The sequence below is a fragment of the Penicillium arizonense genome, assembly GCF_001773325.1.
Source record: "Penicillium arizonense strain CBS 141311 chromosome Unknown PENARI_contig024, whole genome shotgun sequence".
In the NCBI taxonomy this organism is placed as follows: Eukaryota; Fungi; Ascomycota; class Eurotiomycetes; order Eurotiales; family Aspergillaceae; genus Penicillium; species Penicillium arizonense.
The window spans coordinates 77,084-100,797 of NW_019173301.1; the positions used below are offsets into that span (position 1 = coordinate 77,084).

The 23,714-nt window shown below is 49.0% G+C and overlaps 4 protein-coding genes across 4 annotated transcripts; 2 read left to right on the top strand and 2 right to left on the bottom strand.

Moving 5' to 3' along the window:
* Window positions 1-709: 709 nt before the first annotated feature.
* On the top strand, window positions 710-1,344 carry PENARI_c024G11544 (uncharacterized protein; the record flags this gene model as incomplete). Its single annotated transcript, XM_022635746.1, has 2 exons — window positions 710-900; window positions 1,020-1,344. The coding sequence occupies 2 exons, from the start codon at window positions 710-712 to the stop codon at window positions 1,342-1,344; spliced, it is 516 nt and encodes a 171-aa protein (XP_022484445.1).
* A 1,215-nt stretch (window positions 1,345-2,559) lies between these two features.
* PENARI_c024G04683 (acyl-CoA desaturase) lies at window positions 2,560-3,858 on the top strand (the record flags this gene model as incomplete). Its single annotated transcript, XM_022635674.1, has 2 exons — window positions 2,560-2,791; window positions 2,858-3,858. 2 exons carry the CDS (start codon window positions 2,560-2,562, stop codon window positions 3,856-3,858), a joined length of 1,233 nt encoding a protein of 410 aa, XP_022484492.1.
* A 218-nt stretch (window positions 3,859-4,076) lies between these two features.
* PENARI_c024G09140 (type I polyketide synthase) lies at window positions 4,077-12,227 on the bottom strand (the record flags this gene model as incomplete). Its single annotated transcript, XM_022635718.1, has 17 exons — window positions 4,077-4,934; window positions 4,999-5,476; window positions 5,530-5,870; window positions 5,949-6,023; window positions 6,083-6,364; window positions 6,420-7,271; window positions 7,328-7,353; window positions 7,409-7,505; window positions 7,559-8,661; window positions 8,768-8,829; window positions 8,886-9,705; window positions 9,774-10,220; window positions 10,285-10,726; window positions 10,782-10,894; window positions 10,945-11,068; window positions 11,137-11,647; window positions 11,830-12,227. 17 exons carry the CDS (start codon window positions 12,225-12,227, stop codon window positions 4,077-4,079), a joined length of 7,029 nt encoding a protein of 2,342 aa, XP_022484447.1.
* A 2,057-nt stretch (window positions 12,228-14,284) lies between these two features.
* PENARI_c024G03378 (uncharacterized protein) lies at window positions 14,285-23,508 on the bottom strand (the record flags this gene model as incomplete). The annotated part of the gene is made up of 11 exons (XM_022635660.1): window positions 14,285-16,396; window positions 16,455-16,932; window positions 16,990-17,330; window positions 17,386-17,742; window positions 17,807-20,916; window positions 20,968-21,420; window positions 21,478-21,907; window positions 21,966-22,078; window positions 22,135-22,258; window positions 22,315-22,825; window positions 22,883-23,508. The coding sequence occupies 11 exons, from the start codon at window positions 23,506-23,508 to the stop codon at window positions 14,285-14,287; spliced, it is 8,655 nt and encodes a 2,884-aa protein (XP_022484481.1).
* Between the last annotated feature and the right edge of the window lie 206 nt (window positions 23,509-23,714).

Sequence of the window (23,714 nt, forward strand, 5' to 3'; positions counted from 1 at the left end):
GTGGCAAATTCTGCAGTCAACCATCCTTATAACTGATTTTAGCCGTTCAAATCAGAGGCTCCGGGATATTATTCGGTTCGGCAGATATCATATGGCAGTTCAGACATCTTTATGAAGCCTGGTGGATGAAGCTCGGTATCAGTGGAGTATACAAACTCCCTTTGTTGATGGCCCACAAAATGTGTTTCCTTTCCACGCCATGCGCCGCCAGCCTCGCCAATAGGGGCTTGAAAGAGAGAAAAGGTGGCCGGTAACTACTGATCTTAGGTGTTCTTCTGGAATATACGTACATTACTGCGAGCGAGAATGATTTGTCTAGCCCCATAGGATAGCTCTCCTATGTATCACTTTTGAACCGACAGTGTGATCCCTGAGGCATGGCAGGGCATCAGTCATGCTGGGAGCCTTACGTCTAAGTCATCCATGGGCAGCCCCAGCAAGCCAGGTTGGCAGCTTCGGCAAGCAAGCTTATGTAATTACACTTTTGGTAACTTAACTTAAAATTAGCTAAGTTAGCTAATCCTTGAAGTACCTAGTTTCGGCCCCAAGCGTGCTATATTATCATGCCAATCCCGCTCGTATAAATCCAGACTAACATGTCAAGATTCATGTATGGTCTCCATCTTGCAGTTCTATATCATCATTCATCCATATCCAAGCAGACTATTTCACAAAAAGCTTACGCCAGCCTACCCAAGTCGATATAAAGATGAGCAACGGCACGGTTCAAGTTTCTCGAGAAACAGACATTGGCGAAACTACCAAAGACGACATTCTAAGTCATTCAAACCATTTAACATACGAGGCTCGTTTCGTCATTGCCAGCTCTGTTGACTACGACTACCTAGTCACTTGTGACGAGTTTCCCACTGTGTGCAAAGACGCCGCCTATATCGGCAGGTCCATTATACAGGCCAAATTTGAGAATCGGCACCCATCCACGGCAAAGGACTCGTTTCCTACCCCACAGCCTTTCAAATATTCTCGGGTCCCAAAAGATCAAAACCCACAATCGGCAGCATGAAGTTTGACATCGGCATGTACGCAGTCGGCCACGCGCCTTTCGGCCAGACTGTCGCCACAGCAGCCATAGATCAACCTCCTACCGCCCTTCAGTCAAAAGCTGAGCGCTTTGCAGCAAACACCGAGAAGCGTCAGAATATTGAGTGGAATTTTGAATTGTTCCAAAATGGGAAGTGCACGGGGAAGAGCGATCCTTATTCAGGAACCAGGACTTCGTGCGCAGCGCACGTCACCAGTACCCAGACCCTTCGTCGAAGTTGGATCCCAGGTCCCGTGACGTATATAGGTCTGTTACCGTCTGTAGAAATGGCTGCCTGTTAGGCAGCCACTCCGCTAGGCAGTAGGGAGGTGAACTACTGTGACTATAAATACCTAGCTTTTTTCTAGTAGATTAGAAAGATCATCATCGCATTTGTACTTCAATTCAGGGTTTCAATTTCAGTGAGGGGTCGGGGTAAATGAAATCATCCATCCATCCATCCACCGTAACAGGTAATTCTGTTTGCCTCTCATTGACTCGCCGGTTCTTTCAGTGGGAATGCCTGGGGTATGCCTTGTATCTTTCCTTCGAAGACGTCTCTCAATGCTGGTGCAATCTTGTCGGTCTTAGGAATCTTGGTTCTAGGCAATTTAATGACAAGCAAAGCTCTGAATGGGGATGACAGTGGAAGGTGAGTTTGTGCAGATATCGTGTACCATGAAAAGTATTGAAGGAAGTCGGTCGAACTTGGGGTGGCCACTGGTTTATCAAGAATGGAAAAGCTCCAAAGCGGCCTTTTTTTAATTGTGGTCTTCTGCTACAACGGTGCCTGCGGGCTTGCCCGACATGGCGCTACTTAATGGTTCTCCACCAGATGCATCCTAGCTCAGGCCGGTTATAGGGCTTCTGTGTAGATAATGAGGGGGAACAGTAAGTGCGGAAGCGAAAAATAGCTGTAGCTTGTTGTTAAAAGACAAGTTTAGTTCAATTCTATGGATCCACACGGCTAAACAGGCTGTTCAGTTGGCGGAAGAGGCCTGCAGTTTTGTGAGGTCAATGTGGTGGTCTGTCAGTATACCTCACCGGTTGAGAAAACGGTCGAAATTCGAGGTTATCTGTCGCCTTCGGTTAAAACATTAGTCCCAGTCAAATTTCGGTTGTCATTCGGTCATAGGCACGAGCCTCTTCCGAGCAGGCTACGGCCTTTTGTCGCTGCTCTGCGTGTAAAAGTGAAGTCGTTCGGGAAGAAAAGAATAAATATTAAAAAAAAATTGAGTTTCAAAGTAGACTTATGACAGATTTTATGAAAATAGCAAGCATTAATCACAGTAGGGCCTATTATTTGAGTTCCTGCATCGAGGTTGTGTTTGGTTGCTGATATGTTTATTTGAATTGATGCATCAACTGCATGCCTCAATGCAAGGGGTGGCCAGGAAAAGCCAAAAAAAAAGGAACAAATATAAACAACAGGCGGCTCCAGTCAGGAAATGATATTTAAGACCTCACCCAAATGCAACATTTATGCGCTGAGTATCCCACAGACCTGCATTGTCAGGATGTCAAAGCCACGGGGCAAGCTCGCCCAACTGGTGCCCCGTGCTGCCTCCCGTCACACCTGGAAGACTGAATTCGAGTGGTACCGACGAAATTTCCACGGGTTCCTTCATACGAGCCTTGTGGGACCAATAGTTGTTATATTTCTCACTGCCCCGTACGTGGTTCCCAAGCAAAACACGATCCTTATGGCTATCGTTTGGGGGATTATAGGGGGCTTTAGCATTACGATTGGTGAGTGGGGTCATTCCACCTAAAGACCATTGAGAATCGAAATATCTGTCGCTAACCCGACCGTAGGATACCATCGACTTTGGGCTCATCGATCATTTACGGCATGCATAGGGATAAGAATTGTACTTGCTGTCATTGGAGCTGCCCAGAATCAATGGCCCATTCTATGGTGGGTGAAACATCACCGTGCCCACCATAAATATACGGATACGGATCAAGATCCATACAATGCCAAAAGAGGCCTACTCTTCTCTCATATTGGCTGGCTACTTGGACTGAACGAGATTGCGTGGGGCCCAGTGGACTTGTCAGACCTGAAACAGGATCCAGTCGTCATCTGGCAAGATCGATTATACTGGCCTATTCTTATCACGATCGGTATTCTTCTACCTGGTGCCGTAGCTCATTGTGGCTGGAATGACTGGAAGGGTGGGATGCTCTACGCAGGGGTGACACGGATCATCATAACCCAACATATCACTTTTCTGATCAACTCAGTGGCTCATGCTTCGTGGGCTGGGACTCAGCCGTACTCTGCTTGCACAACTGCACGGAATATCCCTCTTCTCGCCATTTTAACCCTCGGAGAAGCAAACCACAACTTCCATCATGCGTTTCCGACTGATTATCGGAATGGAGTGAATTGGATGGAACCGGACTTTTCGCGATGGATTATCTGGCTCTGGGAGAGACTCGGGTGGGCGAGTGATTTAAAAACTGCCAGCCGACTTGAGATCGAACAAGCCCGCCTCAACCAGCAGAAGGAAAGGACTCAGCGTCAGGGAGGCAATCATGAGGTCAACCAGGCCTTGTTCAAGCTCCCTCGAATGAGTTGGGAAGAGTATAAGCAGCGATCTGATAATTTAGACAACCTCATTTGCATCAACGGGGTGGTATATAACGTAGCAGATTTCATGGACGATCACCCAGGTGGTCGTGACCTGATTCAGCAATCACTTGGGAAAGATGCGACCGGGCTTTATCATGGAAATCACCTACATTCTCCCCATGCCGATAACATCTTGAAGGGTCTACAGGTCTCAATGTTAGAAGACTCTTGTCAATGATATTTTCAAATCAACGTTTTATATAGAGCCTGTTGAACTGTGAGTTTTACAAATACTATTCACGTTTTCCTTTAGAGCTGATATTTGAACACTTGAAGTTTACGTCGTGTGGCTGGCCTAGTGACTTTGCAGATCTCGATTAGACGTATCATTACATGGGCGGGCTGGAGAACAATATATGACACTAAATTTCTATCCTTGATACTTGCATTGGAAGGCTAACGTTTCACGGAGTATTTCAGGCTCAGCGCAGCCATTGTTAGAGAGACGACGCCGTGAACAGTGCCCGCAGTCGCGATGTCGACAAGGCCAAGCTCAACCCCTAGGTTGCGCTTCAACCACGCTCGAGCCTCCACAGCTACTAGCGAGTCAACCGAGATCTCAGCCATGGCCGCCCAATCTTCGTTCTTGACCGCGGCCGAATATGGCCCCATTAAAAGCGCCATTTTCTTAGTAAGAAGTTCGACAGTAGGAGCAAGTTTCAAGATTTCGGGATTCTCTTCCACGGCATGAAGAAGACCTTTGATAGTGCTCTCTTCTGATGAGCGAGGTTCGAGGCGAGTGACTCCTACTGCTGGGTCGTGGCGGTAACGGGCATCTTTGCATCGTACATCACCGGAAGCCTGTACCCACAGGAGACCCAGTCCGATCGACAAATGATTCTCGTCACGGAACTTGGATGCCACCCCATCGACCAACTTGGGCGGGGACAAGAGCAGTTGCATGGCTCCTAGAAGATGAGTTTCTCGTAGTGGAATGAAGCTTTTGGACTGCATAACGTCCAAGAGCTCGGGACGCTGGCTAACATAGCCAACATCGGTGATCCAACCAACATCGAGGACGGAGGCCTCCAGTCCCAAGGACTGGCGATATCTCGCGAAGGCACCGAGGAAGGTATTGCCCGCTGTATAGTTTGCTTGTCCAGCAGAGCCTGCCGCTGCTGCGACGGAGCTGAACATGACGAAGAAGTCGAGATCAGCAGACTGCAAGGCGTCGTGTAGGTTCCACGCTCCCTCGACTTTGGGGCGCAGTGCTTCTGTCCACTGCTCATGGGTCATGCTAAAGAAGGGAGAGTCCTGAATATCACGATAGATGAGCCTCACGCTCTGATATGTCTGGCTGTGAGAGATAGTAACTTACCTTCATTAGCATTGCCATGTGGATGACTCCCTTCATCGGCTTGCAGCTGGCAGCAACTGCTCTTTTGACATCCGCCAGTTTGGCCACGTCACCCGGGATCAAGAGGGGGTAACACCCTTGGAGTTCCAGGTCGTGGACGAAATTGGCGTCATTGTCACTGGTCCCTGCAGTCCGTGAAAGGAAGACCAGGTGTCTGGCACCATTTTCAACCATCCATTGCGCCACTGCACGACCTAACCCACCTAGACCACCCACAAGGAGATAGGCGCCATCATTGCAGAAGGAGATGCGTGATGGGGCTTTGGATATGGGTAGCTTTCTAGTGTCGTCTGGCATTTCAACGATAATTTTTCCCGTATGTTTCCCTTCCTGCATATACTTGAATGCCTCGGTGATTTTACCAGCTGCGAAGGTATGCATCGGCTGAATAGGCGCGATCAATTTCTTGGCTAAGAGCGTAGAGACTTGATTCAAACACCTGTCCACTCATGTTAATATCTGATTTCCTGGAAGCCTAATGTATCAACCCACTCTAGCACGACTTGGGGTCGTGATTTGGCAAGGGAAAGAATATCCACCCCAACAAAGGATCTATTGGCAAGGAACCGATCCATGGGTAACATAGCATGACCCATCAAGTCGCGTTTACCAATTTCCACCATCATGCCTCCTTCAGCTACACAATCCCATGATGCTAGCAAGAGGTCTCCTGCTAGAGAATTGAGGACTAGATCGACGCCTCGGCCCTGGGTTCTTTTCAGCAGATTCGGCGCGAAGGAGGTACTCCGAGAATCGAAAATGTGCTCTTTCCGAATTCCAAAGGTTTCGGTGAGATACTTTGCCTTTTCTTGATTACCGACCGTCGCAAAGACCTGTTAAGGTTAGAAATATTGCAAACGTTGTCAGAATAATAGGAGGCAGTGCAGTTCTTCACTCCTATTTGAACTCACCTGTAAGCCGAGCATCTGACAGATCATGATAGATGCGATCCCTACTCCGCCCGCAGCAGAGTGAATCAACACCGACTGTTATGAAATTAGTTACTCTCTATGAATGATCTCAATTGTCATCGGAAAGCTCATACCTGACCTTTTTGCAGTCGTCCCACGCTCAGCAGACAGTACACTGCGGTAGTGTATGCACATCCAATTGTGGCTGCTTGATCCAAGGGAAGCTCAGCAGGTATCGTAACAACCAGAGCCCCTGGAACGACGATGCGGGTACTAAAAGCTGGCGAGGCGAGAAATACCACTAGACTTCCCTCGTGGAGATGTGCAACATCGCTTCCTACACGTCGGACCACTCCGCTTCCCTCTAATCCAATATCGTTCTTGCCTTGCAACATTCCGAGACCCACCATCAGGTCCTGTTTATACGGTCAACCTCCAGACACCGGAATTAGAGGTGAACAAATGCCTTACCCGGAAGTTGAGGCCCACGAATTTCACGTCGATCTCGACCTCGTCCCTACCCAATGTGGGCAAATCATTCTCAATCCACTTGAGGGAGTCCAGACTTCCCGGCTGCTCGACTGTGAGGGTTTTGGGGCTTGCTGGAGAAGGGTCCCCAAGTAAGTTTTCAGACAGATTGCTCCAGTGGTATCTAGGAATGTGAACCACTCCATCTAGGATGGCATACTCATGGTCCACAGTTTCACCCTTTTGGAATCTCTGTTGATGGAACCTTTGGTAAATTTCAACAACAGCTTGTTCTGAGACCTGGTCAAGCTCTTCCAGCTCCACCGTATCAAAGTCCATTTCGTATTCCGTGCGCATTGTCCGTGCGAAACCCAGTGTCAACCCATAACGGGGATTTGGAGAACACATCTGGGAGCTGCGAGTCATCCATAGAACACGAGTGGAGATACAAGACGAAAGATACCGTTGAAGCTGGGTAAGTTGGGCATCGGTCAAAGAATACAAGAACGGCTCCTCAGTATCGAGGAAGGAAATGACGTCTTGGTTGGCAGGCGGTGGATCTGAAATGGTACACCAACGGACGGGGAACCCGAGAGCCTCTATCCTTTTAGCAACTTGGATTGCCCATGGATGTCTCTGCGAATTGTAGAGTATGTTCACTGTGCACTTTTCACTCTGCAGTAGTGGGGGGAGAGATGCTAGTATTGAGGTCATGTAGATCTCTGCTTCACCCGGGGCCGATTGAATATTTTCAAAGCCGGCTTCTCGTAGCTCGCTATGCCAACGATCTACCGAAATATATGGGGCGTCGACACGGTTGTCTTTCCCCCCTATCCACCAACCGGGGAGCACACCCTGTAGTCATTAATATTACGTTGTATCACATAAGCTTGCGCGTAAGAATGACCTACCATGATGAAGTCGATTGGTTGGGCCTCTTTGTGTGTGTTAGTCCTCGCTTGCGAATTTCTCTTCCATCGTTCGTAACTCACCAGAGCAAATTTCTTCGATCAGGACCCGCCCACCGGGCTTCAGAAGGGATTTGACATTTATCAAGGTCTCTTGTATACTGCCTGTAGCATGGAGCACCTGTGATCGAGTTGAGTATGTTGCGACACGGTAAATACCCACAACGAACGTACATTCGACGCAATAACTAGGTCAAAGCTTGCGGGCTCAATTTCCTGGTCCGCCGGAGGGTGACTAATATCTAAAACCGCAAATTCGATGGCTTCGTGTTCTTTGAACCTTTCCATTGCTGGCTGGAAAAAGGCCGAAGAAATATCAGTAAACATGTAGCGCGAATACTGACGAACCTTTCCTTCAGTATGGAGGCATTGTAGGGCCCTTGCTGTCGTTGCCCCAGTGCCCGCTCCAATCTCGATGATCTGAAGATTGGGTTGAGAGTGCCCTAGGAGCTTCAAAAACTCCTCATAATTTCTGCTATCGCCAGTGCCGTACAGCTGGGATAAACCGTCGTTTTCCATTAGTAGACCCAGTGGCTGGCATCTCCCCTGTAGGATGTCGGTGCAGTTTTCCAAAATAACGAGCGAAAGTCCTGCGAAATGTCTAGTGAGTGGTATCGTTTCATCGATCTGCCGCTTTAGACCTGTCAGGATTTTGGCCCACTTTTCTCTAGGCACTCCCAAGAACTCCCTGTCCTTAGCTGGAACGCCAGAACGGAGATTTTTGTGGATCGCAGCTGAACTTGTGGTTATCCAATTTTGATACTTGCGAAGGTGCTCGGAGACTGGTTCCAAATCAGCAATTCGTCGAGCAGTTTCAATGATGCACATGTCAAAGAACTGTTGTCTTGGAGCATACGCCTCATTAATGATAGACATGGCAGGTTTTGAGGGCGAGAGCAAGTACCCTGCTGGAACCAGATCCACGTCTGGGGCCCACACAAGGTTTGAGCAGAGTTTCTGGTCGCCGTCTTCCGGAGAACCTTCATCGAAGCCCATAAACTCGACACCATCAAGCTTTGCTCCCACTTCGGCTCCCCACTGTGCAGTTGCCGATCCAGAGGTCCCCCCGAGAGTCGTCCCCTCTGCGGTTGCTTCAAGAAACACGTCTGGCCCTGTCTTGCCAACGAAGACCTCCTGAATATACACAGGCATTCCTACTGCGCTGCATTTCCGAGACAGACCATTGGACATGGCAACTGCTACAAGCTGCAGGCATTGATCGATGGTAGGAGCATCAACGGTACCAAAAGATTCATCTCTCTCCAAGTTGGCGGTGGCTGATAGTTGTGTTGGATGGGCAGATATATGTTGGAGCAATCGGAACCGTGGCCCGTATTCCAGCCCTCGCTGCTTCAGGTTTTCATACCAAGAATGAGAAGTTACAGATCTTGGCAGACCTCTTATATCTCGTGCAGCCGGTGAGGTTGTTTCGTTTCGCGCTAGTCCTGTACAATGTTTCGCCCATGAACCCCTCCTAAAGCTTGAGATGGAAAATTCATACCACCCTGAGCCAGACTCCTCCGTCGGTCGAGCCGGTCGGAAATTGGATAAAATTTCTGTTCGGTCGCGATCGTCGAGCGTCAATGCTTTACTCATGCGAAGATTCCGCAAGCGATATTTATCACACCCAGTGATCTGCCGCATTGCTTCACCAGCCATAACGATATATCCGGCGCAAGGGAACACCGTCGACCCCCGGATACGATGGTCCCAAATCCAGGGCACGTCGTCGATGTGGAGCATATTCCTCCACGAAGGCTCAAGCTGCGTCGATTCGACGACCCGAGAACCCAAGAGCTCGTGGTGGGCGTGCTTGCGGAATCTCCATTCTCGTGTTATTCGGCTCTCAGACCATTCAACCTCTCCACTTTGCCAGGGGTAAGGGTCAAGGTCGGTGAGGACCTTCCCGTGGCCATTGATCGCCTCAAAGTTCAGCCGAATCCCCCCAAGGAATAGCTCCCCAGCTGCCACCAAAAGGGATGTTTCCTGGCATTGCCCGCGGATGAGGCAGGAAGCGTACGACATTTCTTTTTTCACATCACCCACGGATTTGAAGATTTCACGAAGAGGACCCGCAAGAGCAGAATGTGGACCGATTTCCAAGAAAAACGGCCTCGCATGCTCCTGCATAATGGACTCGGCGGCGCCCCAGAAAAGCACAGGCGATACAAGATTCTGGACCCAATAATTGGCATTGAACTGCTTCGGGTCCACAATTATTTGTCCCGTAACGCTAGAATACATTGGGATCATCGTTGCCTGGCTCTTAATGTAGGATCGAATGCTGGTTTCATACACTTTGCCAACGGCGGTCATCGAACCTATCCTTTGGTTAGCTTGTTGGGCCTTCATTTCCTCGATCTTTAGCAAGTAAAGGGAATGAAAATACCTGAATGATACGATCTATTCACGCGAAGCATTCTGCATAGTACATTTGGGTGATCCAATTTGATCTTGTTCATCACCTCCTCGACTTGACGTGGCTCTCCAGATAGAGTGACGCTATTAGGACTGTTTTCGCACGCTATGACAACACCGTCTCGTAGATACGATGCCACTTGCTCTCGGCCAAGGCCGATGGCGGCCATTGATCCTGCTTTGCCCAGTTCGTCTACTAGCAGACCACGATAGTAGCCCAGGGCAATTGCAGACTCTGCTGTTATTGCTCCCGCGGCATATGAAGCTGCGATCTCGCCACTAGAATGACCGATAACTGCGGCGGGTGCAACTCCCCATTTAGCAAGAAGATTTACTAATGCGATCTGCAGTGCACAAGACAGAGTCTGAGAGAGCTGAGGCGTGTTGATCTGATCAACATCTGCATTTGCAAGTGCGACTATTATGATATTTGGTAAGCCATTGTTCAAAATTAGAACGACGGTGCATCATGACATGTTTACCTTCTAAACTCCACGAGGGGGGCCTTTCCAGTTTTTGCAAGGCAGTATCCAATGACTTTATATCATCACGGAAGCTTTTGAGCGATTCCATTAATTCTCTGCCCATGCCGGCCCACTGGGCGCCCTGGCCCGTAAACACGTAAGTCAAGTTCGGAGGCCGACCGGCAATGGAATGCTTGATGGCTCCCATATCCGGAGTTATACCGTCCGTATTGATCAAGAAGCCTCTATGCGAAAGATGTTCACGACGGGAGCCAAGGGTATGTGCAAGATCCACCAGACGACTCGGGTGCAGGCTCATGTACTTCAGCAGACTCTGCTCTCGGCGCAATAGGGCCTCCTGGCTCTTTGCAGAAACAACTAGCAGCAGGGGCTTTAATTCTTTCACGTCATCTTCAGCCGAAGCGGTGGGCATGGAAGATGAGAATGAGTCAAGGATTACCTGAAATTTCGTCAGCGATCCGTCGATAACTCGTGTTTGGTCCAGACTTTCTCACATGTGCATTTGAGCCCCCGATACCGAAATTACTGACGCTGATTCTCTCCTTTCGATTTTTAGGCCACGCACTCAGCTTTTTGGGAACACGAAGACGTCCATTGTCCCAGGGAACTAGAATTCCTATTAGTGATTCGCAATTGTGGAGATGAGACAGCACGCACTTCGTGGATTGGGTTGATGGAAGTGGATGTTGGGCGGTATCAGCCTGTTTTCCAAAGAGAGGACCGCTTTGATGAGGCTCGTAAGTCCAGATGCTCCTTCGGAATGACCAACATTGGCTTTGACCTGGTCGCGAAGCAGTCAGCGCCTTTTCGGTAGTATTCCATATTCAATAATGAAGGACAAGGACAAACCGAGCCAATATATATTTCCTTAAGGAATGTCTTGGCTATCGCAGAGCATTCAATTGGATCACCTGCTAGGGTACCGGTGCCATGACATTCAACGAAGGCAGTCTGCGAGAGATCGCCGATTAATGCTCTCCTATATGTTTCTCGTATCAACCTTTCCTGTGCCTCGGCAGACGGTGTGGTGATTCCAGGGCTTCGACCATCGCAGTTAACCATAGAAGATCGAATAATAGCTCGAATATGGTCACCGTCCTGCATAGCGTCATCCAACCGCTTGATAAAAACTGCGTTAACAGCCTCGCCCCTACCATACCCATCTGCGGAGGCATCAAAGCACTTGGATATTCCGGATGGGGAGTGAACGCTAAGGCCCGAGCCATGAATTTCAACAGTGGGCGTGAAGATCAGATTGGATCCAGCCACAATAGCAGCAGAGCAGTCTCCCAGAATAAGAGACTGACAGGCTTGATTCAGAGCAACCAGGGAAGAGGAACAACCAGTCTCGATGGTCATACTATAGCTTCTTTAGTACACAAAGAGTTTGTGCTCTTATTGCGCCGTTCTTACCTGGGGCCATTGAAATGAAACTCATAGGAAATCACATTTGCGAGTGAAAACTTTCCATGCCCAATCATATGAAAATTGTGCGCATTTTGAGAATCCCTGACTTCTATCTCTTCCCAATCTCCTCCATACGTACCGACAAAGCAGCCAATAGGTTTTCCGTGCCAGTTCACCTGTCCAGCGTTTTCGAGACAGTCCCATACCACCTGAAGGAGCATCTTTTGCTGTGGATCCATCCGAGAGGGCTGTAGTCCATCCATGTCAAAAAAGGAGGTGTCTAATGTTTCCAGATCTTCTTGAAGGTAGTACCCGTGTCGCATTCTGACCGAATGCGCGCCAGAATCCGAGTAGAACCCCTCCTCGCTATACCGCGAGTCCGGGACGACGCAATTTCCATCACGGCCTTCACTTAGCAATTGCCAGAAATCCGCAGCGGATCGCACACCTCCCGGCAATCGCATTGCCATGCCAACTATGGCGATGGCAGGGCATCCATCTTCTCCAGGCTGGTGAATGGTAGTAGAGCTCATGCTGACAGCGTGCACTTAAATGTTGAAGTTTCCGTCTGCACTAGGTGTCGTTTTGCCTTGAAAGAAACAGACGTTTGATTCTTTTCTAGGACGATGCATATAACGTTCTCATTCTCGAAACTACTGTCTTCAGGAAGGTAGTTGTCGGTCAAAGTTACTTATCCAAATTTTGACATTTATGCAAGGGGTGAGTGATCACATCCTAGTCCCAAAAGCAATTCCGAGCGTTCATATGACCTGTCCACGGGGAATGGAATGTTCAATTGTCACTCGATGCACAATGCAAGGTTTTTTACCAATTCGTTGACGTATACAGGAAATTTAACATGCCGATCACTGGTCAGATAGTGGCATAATTTTCAGAGGCGGCGAAGAAGCGGAAAGCACCCCTTTGGAACCTCTCCCATGTTTCGATGATCTTTTGAGGCTTCGTTTCACAGTCCATTTAATCTGTTAACGTAGCCCCAGACAGCTCCAATGGCATCAGAGTACCTTACCATTATCTTATCTGTGCTTTGGATGGGCGTGCCCTTTGGCATCTATGGACTGGGCCTATTGTTTTACGAGCATCTTGCGAAGTCTAATCGCTTGCGGTATGGCTGTTGCGGGCTCAGCGTTCTCTACTCCTGCTATTCTGTTCAGCACCCCACCGCAGGTCCACTTTTCAACTATATGACCGGATTCATGTCAGTCTATCATCCTGTGCGAGCAATAGAACTTCTTATCGTCTCCAACCCACTGTCTATGCGACGTCTGAGAAAGGTTGGCCCTCTTTATTGCTGGGAGTCCTTTCCCCCGCCCAATGACGTTCGTCGCATTTTTTGTATCATCGACTTGCTTGCAAATCCGCGGGCCATTGGTTGGAGTCATGGCCCCGTAAGCCATCTTCCGCCTGCGAGTTTTATAATGGGTGAGGGTGGCGCTCCCACTTCATGGAAACGGGTCAGCGACTGGAAGCCCAGTCGTCGGTCCTTCATTTCGACTCAGGCACGGCGCATTCTAATTGCATATCTTTGGTTTGATATTTATCTGGCGGTATTCCCTCACAAAAATGACCTGCTTGCAACGCGGATGATTAAAGGTTTCTCAGAAAGCCTTGGGTCGCACGTTACACTGGCTATGTGCCAAGAATTATACAATTGGCTGGGGCGCGTTGCACGTATTATCAGCGCTCAATTCTTCCTGGATGGGTCTCACGCATTTTTCTCTCTTATTATCGTTGGTGTCATTTCAGGTATCTCACATGATATTGCGGGAGAGACATGGACGCATCCGACTTTATTTGGGGGCTTGAGACTGTCCTCGCCCAACCTGAAAGGTGAGTATATTGCATAGGAGCAAAGAGACTTAAGCTAAACTAGTTATCATAGACTTTTGGGCCAATTGGTGGCATGATATACTTCGGCGCCCCATGTGGTCCGTCTCTCAGTGGCTGATGCCATCAGGCACTTCTAGCAAAGCCCATATCTGGCTGGTGTTTGCAATAACTGCTGCTTCACATGGCATGGCATCATTTACATCGTCCCGGCGCGGTATACCTGCGACAAAAGTATTTGCCGCCTACTGCTTCCAGCCAGTGGCAACGATATACCAGAAAGCAAATGCCCAGTGGATTGTGTCTCAAGGAAAAAAGGCTCCAACAGCGAGCCCATTTCTTCTTTGGATCATCGAAGTGATAACGTCGGTAACTTGGCTTCTCTTGATACTCCCTTGGCAATTGGATGATCCTGGCCAGGAGGCATTCTTTGCATCTTTTCGACTCCCTCGCACTCCATTCAGTAAGTACAAGGTTAACTAGATAGCCTGAAATTAGCTTAACCTGAGGATTGCTGGCTACCACAACAACGCAGCATCAACTCGTGTATGTAAGACATCCAACCCTGATTCATAATTATACTTATGCAGTGCTCGGCACTTAGTAAGTGCGTAGATGAGAGGACTTAACAGGGCATAGAGGCGGTGTACTGTATTTTTTTCATTCTATATCTTATTGCCTGTCTTGTGAAGATTGAATCTCATATTGACGTATTGACACTTGCTGCAAAATACGGTACAATTCAGTGCTCGTGCATCAAAATACCAAATTCTGAGACTTGGCGCCACTGAGTGAAGTATATCTCCATTAGTTCAAACATGGTCTTGCAACTCAGAATGTCTGGTCGATCTGCCAAGGCTCTGGTAAGGTTTTCGGTGCCATGAATCACCATTGCGTCCTGTTCATTGTTCCACCAAACCGATCCTTCAGTCAATTTCTCGGCAATGATGGGGGCAATGTCACTTAGACGATGACCCGCTGCCCTTGACATCAGCTCTGCCCATTCGGAGACCTCGACAGCACGGAGTGGCGGCGAGGTCAGTTGACTGAGCATGTTGAATGTTGCTGATAGGTCGACATTTTGATCTTGGTCGGGATGGATCAGGTTATACGCTTGACCAAGATTATCGTTGGACAGAGATATATGCAAAGCAGCCGAGCACACGAAGTCAACAGGAACAAAACAGTTTCGTTGAGCAGGGGGGATTGGATATGCGCCCAGACTGATGCACGTCGACATGAGGCGATTGACAGCATCATCTGCATTTCCGATCCCTGTTACGCTGTGTCCAAGAACGAAACCAGCCCGATGGATCGCGAGAGGGAATCCATTCGATATGGCATCCCACGCGATGCATTCTCCAACATATTTGCTAAGCGAGTAGCCGGTATGGTGTTGCAGAGGCCCAGAGCCGGCTACTGGCCTCGAATTCTCAGGCACGTATGTGGGGCTGCTGAGGAATCCGGATGGACCATATGCTGCCATGCCCGAGAAGTAATGAACAGATTTAAGGCGATGGGTATTGGCAAAGTTGAGAACATTGATGAGGCCTAGAACATTGGTGCCACGATGTGCAGAGTATGGTAGTGTGTAGTTAACAACGGCGCCCAGATGGAAAATGGCACTGCATTCACTGGATAGACGAGAGAACTCAGTGGCTTCCAGGCCGAGGTCTTTGCGAGCAATATCTCCTGTAACAGCTCGAAGCTTGTCCATTGATCTCATTGGAATGCGGAACTTGGCAAATCCTGCTTCAAGCCGTTTCATCGCCGTTGCTGTACAGTCAGCGCGAACCAGGCAAGTGACAGTCTGTAACTCGGGCATTGCTATCAACATTGATAACATGAATGTGCCAACAAATCCAGTGGCACCTATTAACAGTACATGCCCTTCAGATTTAGCATACCACTCGGATATTGGCTCTGAGATAGGTTTGATACTTCGACCCAGTGTCGCATCTTGAAGATACTGAATATCTTCCTCATTTGGGGCGCGGGTGGACTCTGCCGCGGAACTTTCCGTGTTGGCAGTTGTTTGGTACTTGGCCCGTAGCATCTGCACCGTCACATTCCCAAGGCCTCCTATTGTTTGCGCATTTGAAATCTCAACCAGTGGCAACTCCAAGCCGAGATGGCGTCGGTACCAGCTCCTGATCTCGATCATAGCCAAGGACTCAATCACCATGTTGTTGATATCATTCTCGTCCATGTCATCGATGTTTGCTAGATGAGCTCCAATTTCGAATCCGAGAACTTTGGTGATTCTCTCTTTGGTAGCAAGGTCATCCAGTGTATGAGGATTACTTTTGATGGACTCCATCAGCTCCTTTAGGTCTCCATCTAATGCAGATGCGGCTGGCTCAGTGGCGGAAACAATATTTGACCAGAGGCTATAGCGTGCGTCTCGAGTCCAGGGTGGCACGACACCAGAACTAGCGAGGGGCTTCGTAGTTCCGAGGCCTAGTGCTATCTGACCTGGGCGACAAATTGACAACTCCAGAGCCTGGACGAGCTCGTGCTCTTCAACGGTTTGCATAGAGGCCGACTTGGCACGTTGGATGAGCTTGGGCGCATTTTCGTAGGCAAAGCCAGCATCATTCATTAGGCCAAGGTCAATGACACTTGCTACAAGTCCGCGTCCTAAGCGATACTCGACAAAAGCGTCCAAGAACGCATTCGCGGCCGCATAGTTCGTTTGACCGGCATTCCCGCAGAGACCAGCTAACGAGCCAAAACACACAAAGAACTCCAGTCTGTGCTCAATGAAGGCATTGTGCAAATTCCACGTTCCCTGGACCTTTGAAGCCAACACCGAGCACCACTCATCATGTGTCATTTCCGATAATAACTGGTCCTGTTCACCCCAGACACAGTTAGTTGGTTCTGCATCTTGTGAAGGTATTTTTGCTCACCTTTAAAATCATAGGCATGTGAATAACCCCAGCAATACGCCTCTTGCAAGCTGTAACTGCGCGTTTTACATCCTCCATCTTTGCCACATCTCCAGCGATCGCAGTCACTGAACAATTTTGACTGCGAAGTTCTTCCAGGAACGATTGAGATTCAGGGGAGGTCCCTGCTGATCGGCTGAGGAATACCAAATCTCGAGCTCCCTTCTCTACTAGCCAGGTTGCCACAGAGCGGCCCAAGCCACCAAGACCCCCAACGATCACAATAGAGGCATCGGAGGGGAGGGATATGAATGTTGAACTAGCGCAAACTTGTAACTCCGAGGAACTATCAGGCATCTTCACAACGATCTTGCCCATATGTTTCCCGGTCTGCATGAAACGGAAAGCTTGGCTGATGTCCTCAGCATCGAAAACAGTAAGCGGTCGAATGGACTTGATTTTTCCTTGCTTGAGAAATTCCATGCACTCTTGCATCATACTGAATTCCGAATCAATCAATCTGCTGGAACGGAGTTGTGTAAAACGGGTAACTTACCTTTGGAACTGGCCAATGTCCTCGTCTATGATCTGCTTTGCATCGACCCCTATGAAAGACCTGTTTCCTGCAAAGACATCCATGTCCAACTGGCCATGTCCCAGCAGGTCACGCTTCCCTAATTCAATCATCTTTCCAAACTTAGCAACACATCTCCAGGAACGATGCAGAAGCTCGCCAGAAAGAGAGTTGAGAACAATGTCTACTCCGCGATTCCCAGTTTGCTTCATCACTCCATCTAAGAAAGACGGATCTCGGGAGCTGAAAATGCGATTTCGAGGAATACCAAACGTGTCCATGAGATGCCTAATCTTTTCTTCGTTTCCAACAGTAGTGAAAATCTGTATTTGTTAGCCACTGAAATTGGGTAAAGAAATCTGTAAAGGATTATTGTACCTCGGCCCCTAACATTTGGCAAACTTGAATAGCTGCCAGTCCAACACCACCGCATCCACAGTGTATCAAAACAGACTGGCCTTTCTGGAGCCTGCCGATGTGAATCAGTGACAGTATAACCGTGCCATACACACAAGCAACCGTGGCCGCATCTTCCAAGCTGATACCGTCGGGGAGATGGAAACAGCGCTCCCCAGCAACAATCTTGCGCGTGCACAGGAGTCCATCGCCAACAACAACCACCGCATCGCCAACGCTCACATGCGTCACTAATGAGCCTACTCGACTGACAACACCGCTCCCTTCAACGCCGAACTCACTTCTATCTCCCACCACGCCGAGAGCGACCATCATGTCCTGGCAATTGCAAATTAGCTGACAGGTTTCTCATTATAAGCGTCTTTCGAACTAATTTTCTTACCCGAAAATTCAGTCCAATGTATTTCATGTCGATTTCGACTTCATGATTTTGCATCCCACAGGGCTCGCGTTCCGACCATCCAAGTGTGTTCAGTAGTCCATAAGATCCAATGTCTAGGAATTTGCTTTTGCAGCCGGCAGGTCTTGCTGTGGAAAGCTCCTGACGAGCACTGATCCAGTGAGCCCTGCTGACGTGTAGTATTCCTTGCTCGAGTGCAAATTCACGGTCTGGGTCCAGTAATGAGCAGTCTCGCTGTCGGTTTATATGCTCCAATACCCGAACTGCAGCGGATGTATCGTCAAAATCATCAATCTCGAGAGTATAAAATTCAGGCGTCACTTCCTGTCTGATTGTTCGGGCAACTCCCAACACAAGGCCCAAACGAGAATCATTGCACGACATTTGAGAGCTCCCCGTGATCCATAAAACGCGGGAGTTCTTGATCTGACTGACGAATTGCTGGAACTGAGAAAATCGCACGGGCGAGATGTCATCGAAGAACGGACCTTCCAAGTCCATGACTGAAATTACATCTATCTCTGGAGGTGGAACCTCCCCAAAGGCAACCCACGTTATAAGTTGTCCCTTCCTCTCTAGGTTTCGTGCCAAGGACTGGGCCCAGTCCGGGATCGTCGACAGATATAGAATCGCGATTTCCTTTGAATTGCTTATGACCGGAGGACATGGCCGCGAAGCGATCGTTGTGCCCACGTGGTACATTGATGAATCGTTGAGTGCCAACGTGTCAGACTCGTTGAAACCGTTCTCTTTGAGTTCATTCTTCCATTGCTCGGGGGAGATGGATGGCTTGCTGCAGGACAGATTTTGTTGAGCCCACCATTCGGGGAAGATTCCCATCACATATGTGACCAAAGGGATGGTAGAAAACACTCCCTGGTAGAATAGTCGACCTCCTGGGGCAAGCAAGGTAAAAATGTTTTTCAGGGAGGGGGACAGTGGCATGTCGGCATCAAATGCATCTGAAGCAACGACAAGATCATAGCTCTCAGCCTCGAAGCCCTGCTCAATAGGGTCGCGGGCAATATCAAGTAGCCTGTACTCGATTCCGGGAGCCCATGAAAGTTCCTCTTTGGCACAGGAAATGCAGTTTTCTGATCGGTCGGTGACTGTGTACTTCGAATACATGGGAGTACCATTGTTTGATGTGAGTCCGCATAAAGCTTGTGTCACTGCAAATCTATTGCCCAGCCCAACCGTCAGGACTCGCATCATCGGGTTCGAATGACCAAGGAGAGAAAAGAAGTATGTGTACCCTGCCGTCAATGACAATGACTTGTACAAATTAAACAGAGTTTCTCCCGGATTCCCCACCACTTCAGGGCTGACATTCCCCTCCACCAGGCCGTCCGAAACCATTGAAATCTTATTTGCCAATTTCAAGAGAGAGGCCAGTTCAATACGGTCCTTCTCGAGCTCTTTCGTGGCCTCAAGAAGCCGATCATCTCCGCAAAGTGACTCCATGCATTTGTCAGTGGCCTTCCTGGCATCCGCCTGGGAGCAGATCCAGCGTTGATATTCCTCAACTTGTGAGTCTTTTGGATGCAATGATCGGATCTTATCTGCTGTTGCAGTGATTATCGATCCAACGACAAGCTCCAAGAGATGTGAGGCGCGGCTATTCAATATCTTAGGTAGAAGCTCTTCAGTCAAGGAGACGAGGTCGACGTGTGGCTTCCAGTCAATTCGAGCAACCAATGAATCATTTCGCTCTTCTTCACCTGACTCTTCGACTCCGAAAAGCATGCCCCTTTCAATTGAGAGAACAACGCTGTCGTTAGAGACCATCTTTGCATTGCCGATGATGGAATCACCAGTCGGATTGCACGATGCATCAATAAACATCGTCCCACGACCCGGAGCAATATAGATGCTTTCAATTTCCACGGGCATACAAAGTTTTGTCATATGACGAGACAATCCACGGGTCATTGCAACGCCGAGCATCTGAAGATTCTGATCAATCATGGTTGGATGAAGAGCATATACGCTGGAGTCTTTTGAGTCATTCTCGTGGCTATGTTGGACACGAGCGCCTGCCTGTGGACTGCATGGATTGGCAGAAATATTCTCCAGTCTTCGGAACTCAGGGCCAAAGTTAAGGCCGCGTTTTTTGATTGCTTCGTACCATGCCTTGGAAGAAACCATGCGCGGATATGAAACACAATCATGAGGGACGTACTGTTTTACTGCGCCTGCCCTCACTTTCCCAGTGCAATGCTTTTTCCATGTTCCGTTCTGGTACGCCGCAATTGTGAATTCAAACCAGGGAGAATCCATTGTCGTGGTGAGCCTGGCTGGACGGAGACTTGTTACCAGCTCTGTGGCTTCGGACTCTTTGAGCACCAGTGGCGTTTTCATGGTCAAGTTTCGGATTGTGTAATCTGCCGTTCCAGTTGTCTGTCGAATCGCCTCACCGGCCATGGCAATGTATCCAGCGCATGGGAATATGAGTTCCTTCCCTAGCACGTGGTCCCATAACCAGGGTACATGTCCGACAAAGAGAACCCTTCTCCACGAAGGTTCCAGATCTGTAGATTCCAGAGATCGAGGTCCTAGTAACTCGTGATGTGGCTCCTTGGGGTTTCTCCATTCCCGAACCAGCCTCGTTTCGCTGAAGTAAGTTTCCTCGTGCAGCCATGGATAGGCCGGAAGATCCGTCACGATAGAAGCACCATCTGTGGCATTAACCGCGGCCAGGTCAACGGTAGCCCCATTAGTATGAAGCCGTCCAGCAGTCGTGAGAAGAGCCTTCCACTGTGGCTGACCGCGAACGAGAGTCGGGATATACCTTGACGCTTGGTCTCTATCGCTTTGGCGTAAGATTTGGCGCAGCGGGCTCGAGAGTGTTGAGTGCGGGCCGATCTCCACAAAAATGGTTGGTAGATGTGCTTCACGGATCAATCGCTGAACGGCACCATTGAACAAAACCGTGGATTGCAGATTCTCTCGCCAATATGATGCATCTAAGACCGTCGGATCTGATATGGTACTTTCTCTCACCGTCGAATAGAACGGTATCATGTTTTCCTTATGGCATATGACCGGCTTCATCATGTTCTCATAAGTAATACCCGGCTCTTTCATGCTCTCTGTATGAAGGTTAGATCCATTGCATAAGTGGATACAAAGGGCGGGCTCACCAGAGTGATATGCAACAGACACTTTGAGGCGTTTACATAAAGTATCTGGCTCTTCTGCCATAATCTTCTTTAGAACCTCGTCGAGGGCATCTGATGTACCAGAAAGCGTCACACTTTGTGGACTATTATCGCACGCCACAGCAACATCGCCGAGGAGATACTTCCTGGCCTTATCAGCCGGAAGACCAATAGCAGCCATGCCTCCAATCTTTATGGCTGCCTCGCCTACGGCTTTACCTCGATAGTATGATACGGCAATTGCCACACCTGCACTCATTGCACCAGAAGCATATGCAGCCACAATCTCGCCACTCGAGTGACCGATCACTGACGCCGGACAAACACCCCATTCTTTAAGGAGATCTACCAGTGCGATCTGTACTGCTGTCGAGAGAGGTTGAGCAAATTCCGCTTGCTGAATCCTACTTGATTCATCATCTTTTGCAAGCTCCCCTGTAATTGCAATACGTTAGAACCGATATTATCCTTGCGCTTGTATAAGGGCTTTACCTTCCAAGGTCCAGCTGGGAGGCTTCGCCAGCAACGACAATTCCTGATCTAGGGCCCTGATGCTGCTCAAAAAGCACGTTGATGCGGACATCAACTCTTTCCCCATACCAGCCCACTGTGCACCTTGGCCAGTAAATACAAATGTGATGCCAGATGGCACCTCACGCGCCTTTTCAAAATCTGACACCTTCCCATCGGGATCAATAATGGCGAATGCTCGATGTGCCAGATGCTCCCGTCTGGAGCCTAGGGTATATGCCAGATCATTCATCGAACATGACATTTGGGCGGTATACTCTTTCATATGCTCCACGGCCATTTGTAGAGACTTTCCGTTCTTTGCAGATAGAACCAAGAGTTGAGAGTCTGTTGTGGCGGTGGGTCGCTCTATTTGAGCCTGAGACACCGACGAAAAAGATTCCAGGATGACCTTGATCGGGTAAGCAAAGCAAAATAAAACCTTTAATTCTTTCAAGAAGATCACATACATGCGCATTTGTTCCGCCTATGCCGAAGGAATTCACGCTGACTCGTTCACATCGACCGCCTGGCCATGCGGTCGGGTCTAGAGGCACTTTCAGCCGCGCCTCTTGGAATGGAACTTCGTACAACGAGTTAGCAATTGCTTGTAAATTAAGGACCGTATTGTTTTCTCACTGGAGGGGTTTGGATTAGTGAAATGTATATTGGGAGGAATGATCCTCTTCTCGAGTGCGAGGGCGGACTTGATGATGGCGGTCAGCCCAGACGCACCTTCAGAGTGCCCGACATTTGGTTTGACCTGGAGTATCGTCAACAAACTTATTGGAGTATCAAACAACATGTGGATTAACTGACCGCTCCAATATGGATTCCTTCGGGGAAGACCTTAGCAACAACAGATGTCTCTGCCGTATCGCCAGCAATTGTTCCCGTCCCATGGCATTCAAAGAACGCTGTCTGGGAGATGTTCTCGATGGCAGCCTTTCGGTATGCACGTCTAATAAGCCGCTCTTGGGCTTCCGAGCCAGGTGTTGTGATGCTTGGTGTTCTTCCATCGCAGTTCACAGCGGTCGATCTTATGACAGCACGGATAGGGTCGCCTTGCAGCAAAGCTTCCGCCAGGGGCTTAACATAGATGGCGTTGATCGCTTCGCCTCTACCATACCCATCGGCGGAGGCATCAAATGTCTTACAAACCCCATCAGGGGATAAGATCATGTTGTCAGAAATGGACATGGTCATAGTGGGTGTCAATATAAGATTTGATCCCGCGACGACGGCCGAGGAACATTCGCCACTATACAGTGCCTGACAGGCGTCGTGCAGGGCGACCATAGAGGATGAACAAGCTGTTCGATACGTGATACTACCGGTTTATCTTAGAATCCAGGCTATTCGATGGAATGTTATGTGGTCTGCTCACCTCGGCCCCTGCAGATCGTACTCGTATGACACGCGATTCGAAAGCGCAAAGTCTCCTGCGCTCACAACGTGGAATCGGTCCATGTGTTGGGTATCTTTGCTAGACATCTCCAGCCAATCTTCCCCAAAAACACCGACGTAGCAACCAATGCTCTGCCCTCGCCAGTTTGTCTGTCCTCCAGACTCCATGCATTCCCATACAACCTCCAGAAGCAGCCTCTGCTGTGGGTCCAGCTTTGCTGCTTCAGTCTTGCTCATGGAAAAGAACGATCGGTCAATATAACCAATATCCTCCTGTAGGAAATATCCGTGGCGGGTTTTGACGGTGCCCGGTCGGGTAGCATCGTAGAATGCGTCTGCCCCATATCTTGTATCTGGAACCCTGCAGTGCCCATCTTTTTTGTTGATCAACATGTCCCAGAACTTCTCCGTAGTGTTCACCCCTCCAGGGAGCCTCACCGCCATGCTAACGATGGCAACCGGAAAGGGAACCTCATTGGAACGGTTCAGTCCGCTGACATCTTGCTGCGACTCCCATGGCGCTGTGTGAGCTGCTGTAGTAGGACTGGCTATGCCCTCCGGCTTTGCTGAGCCGCTAAGTGTGGTCTTGGCTGAAGCCGATGACATTTCGGTCAATGGTCAACCTATGTGACGAGAGTTATATTGACTCTGGGATGTCGGGCAGAGTAGGATGACAATTGAAAAGAGGGAAGAATGCTACTTAGGGAATATTTTGCACTAACATACTTGTCCAATTTTTGAACTTTTCAACAGACTATCGCTGGACAGACGGAAAAGTTCCTAACTCCATTAGGTCCTCGCTTTGGCTTGCA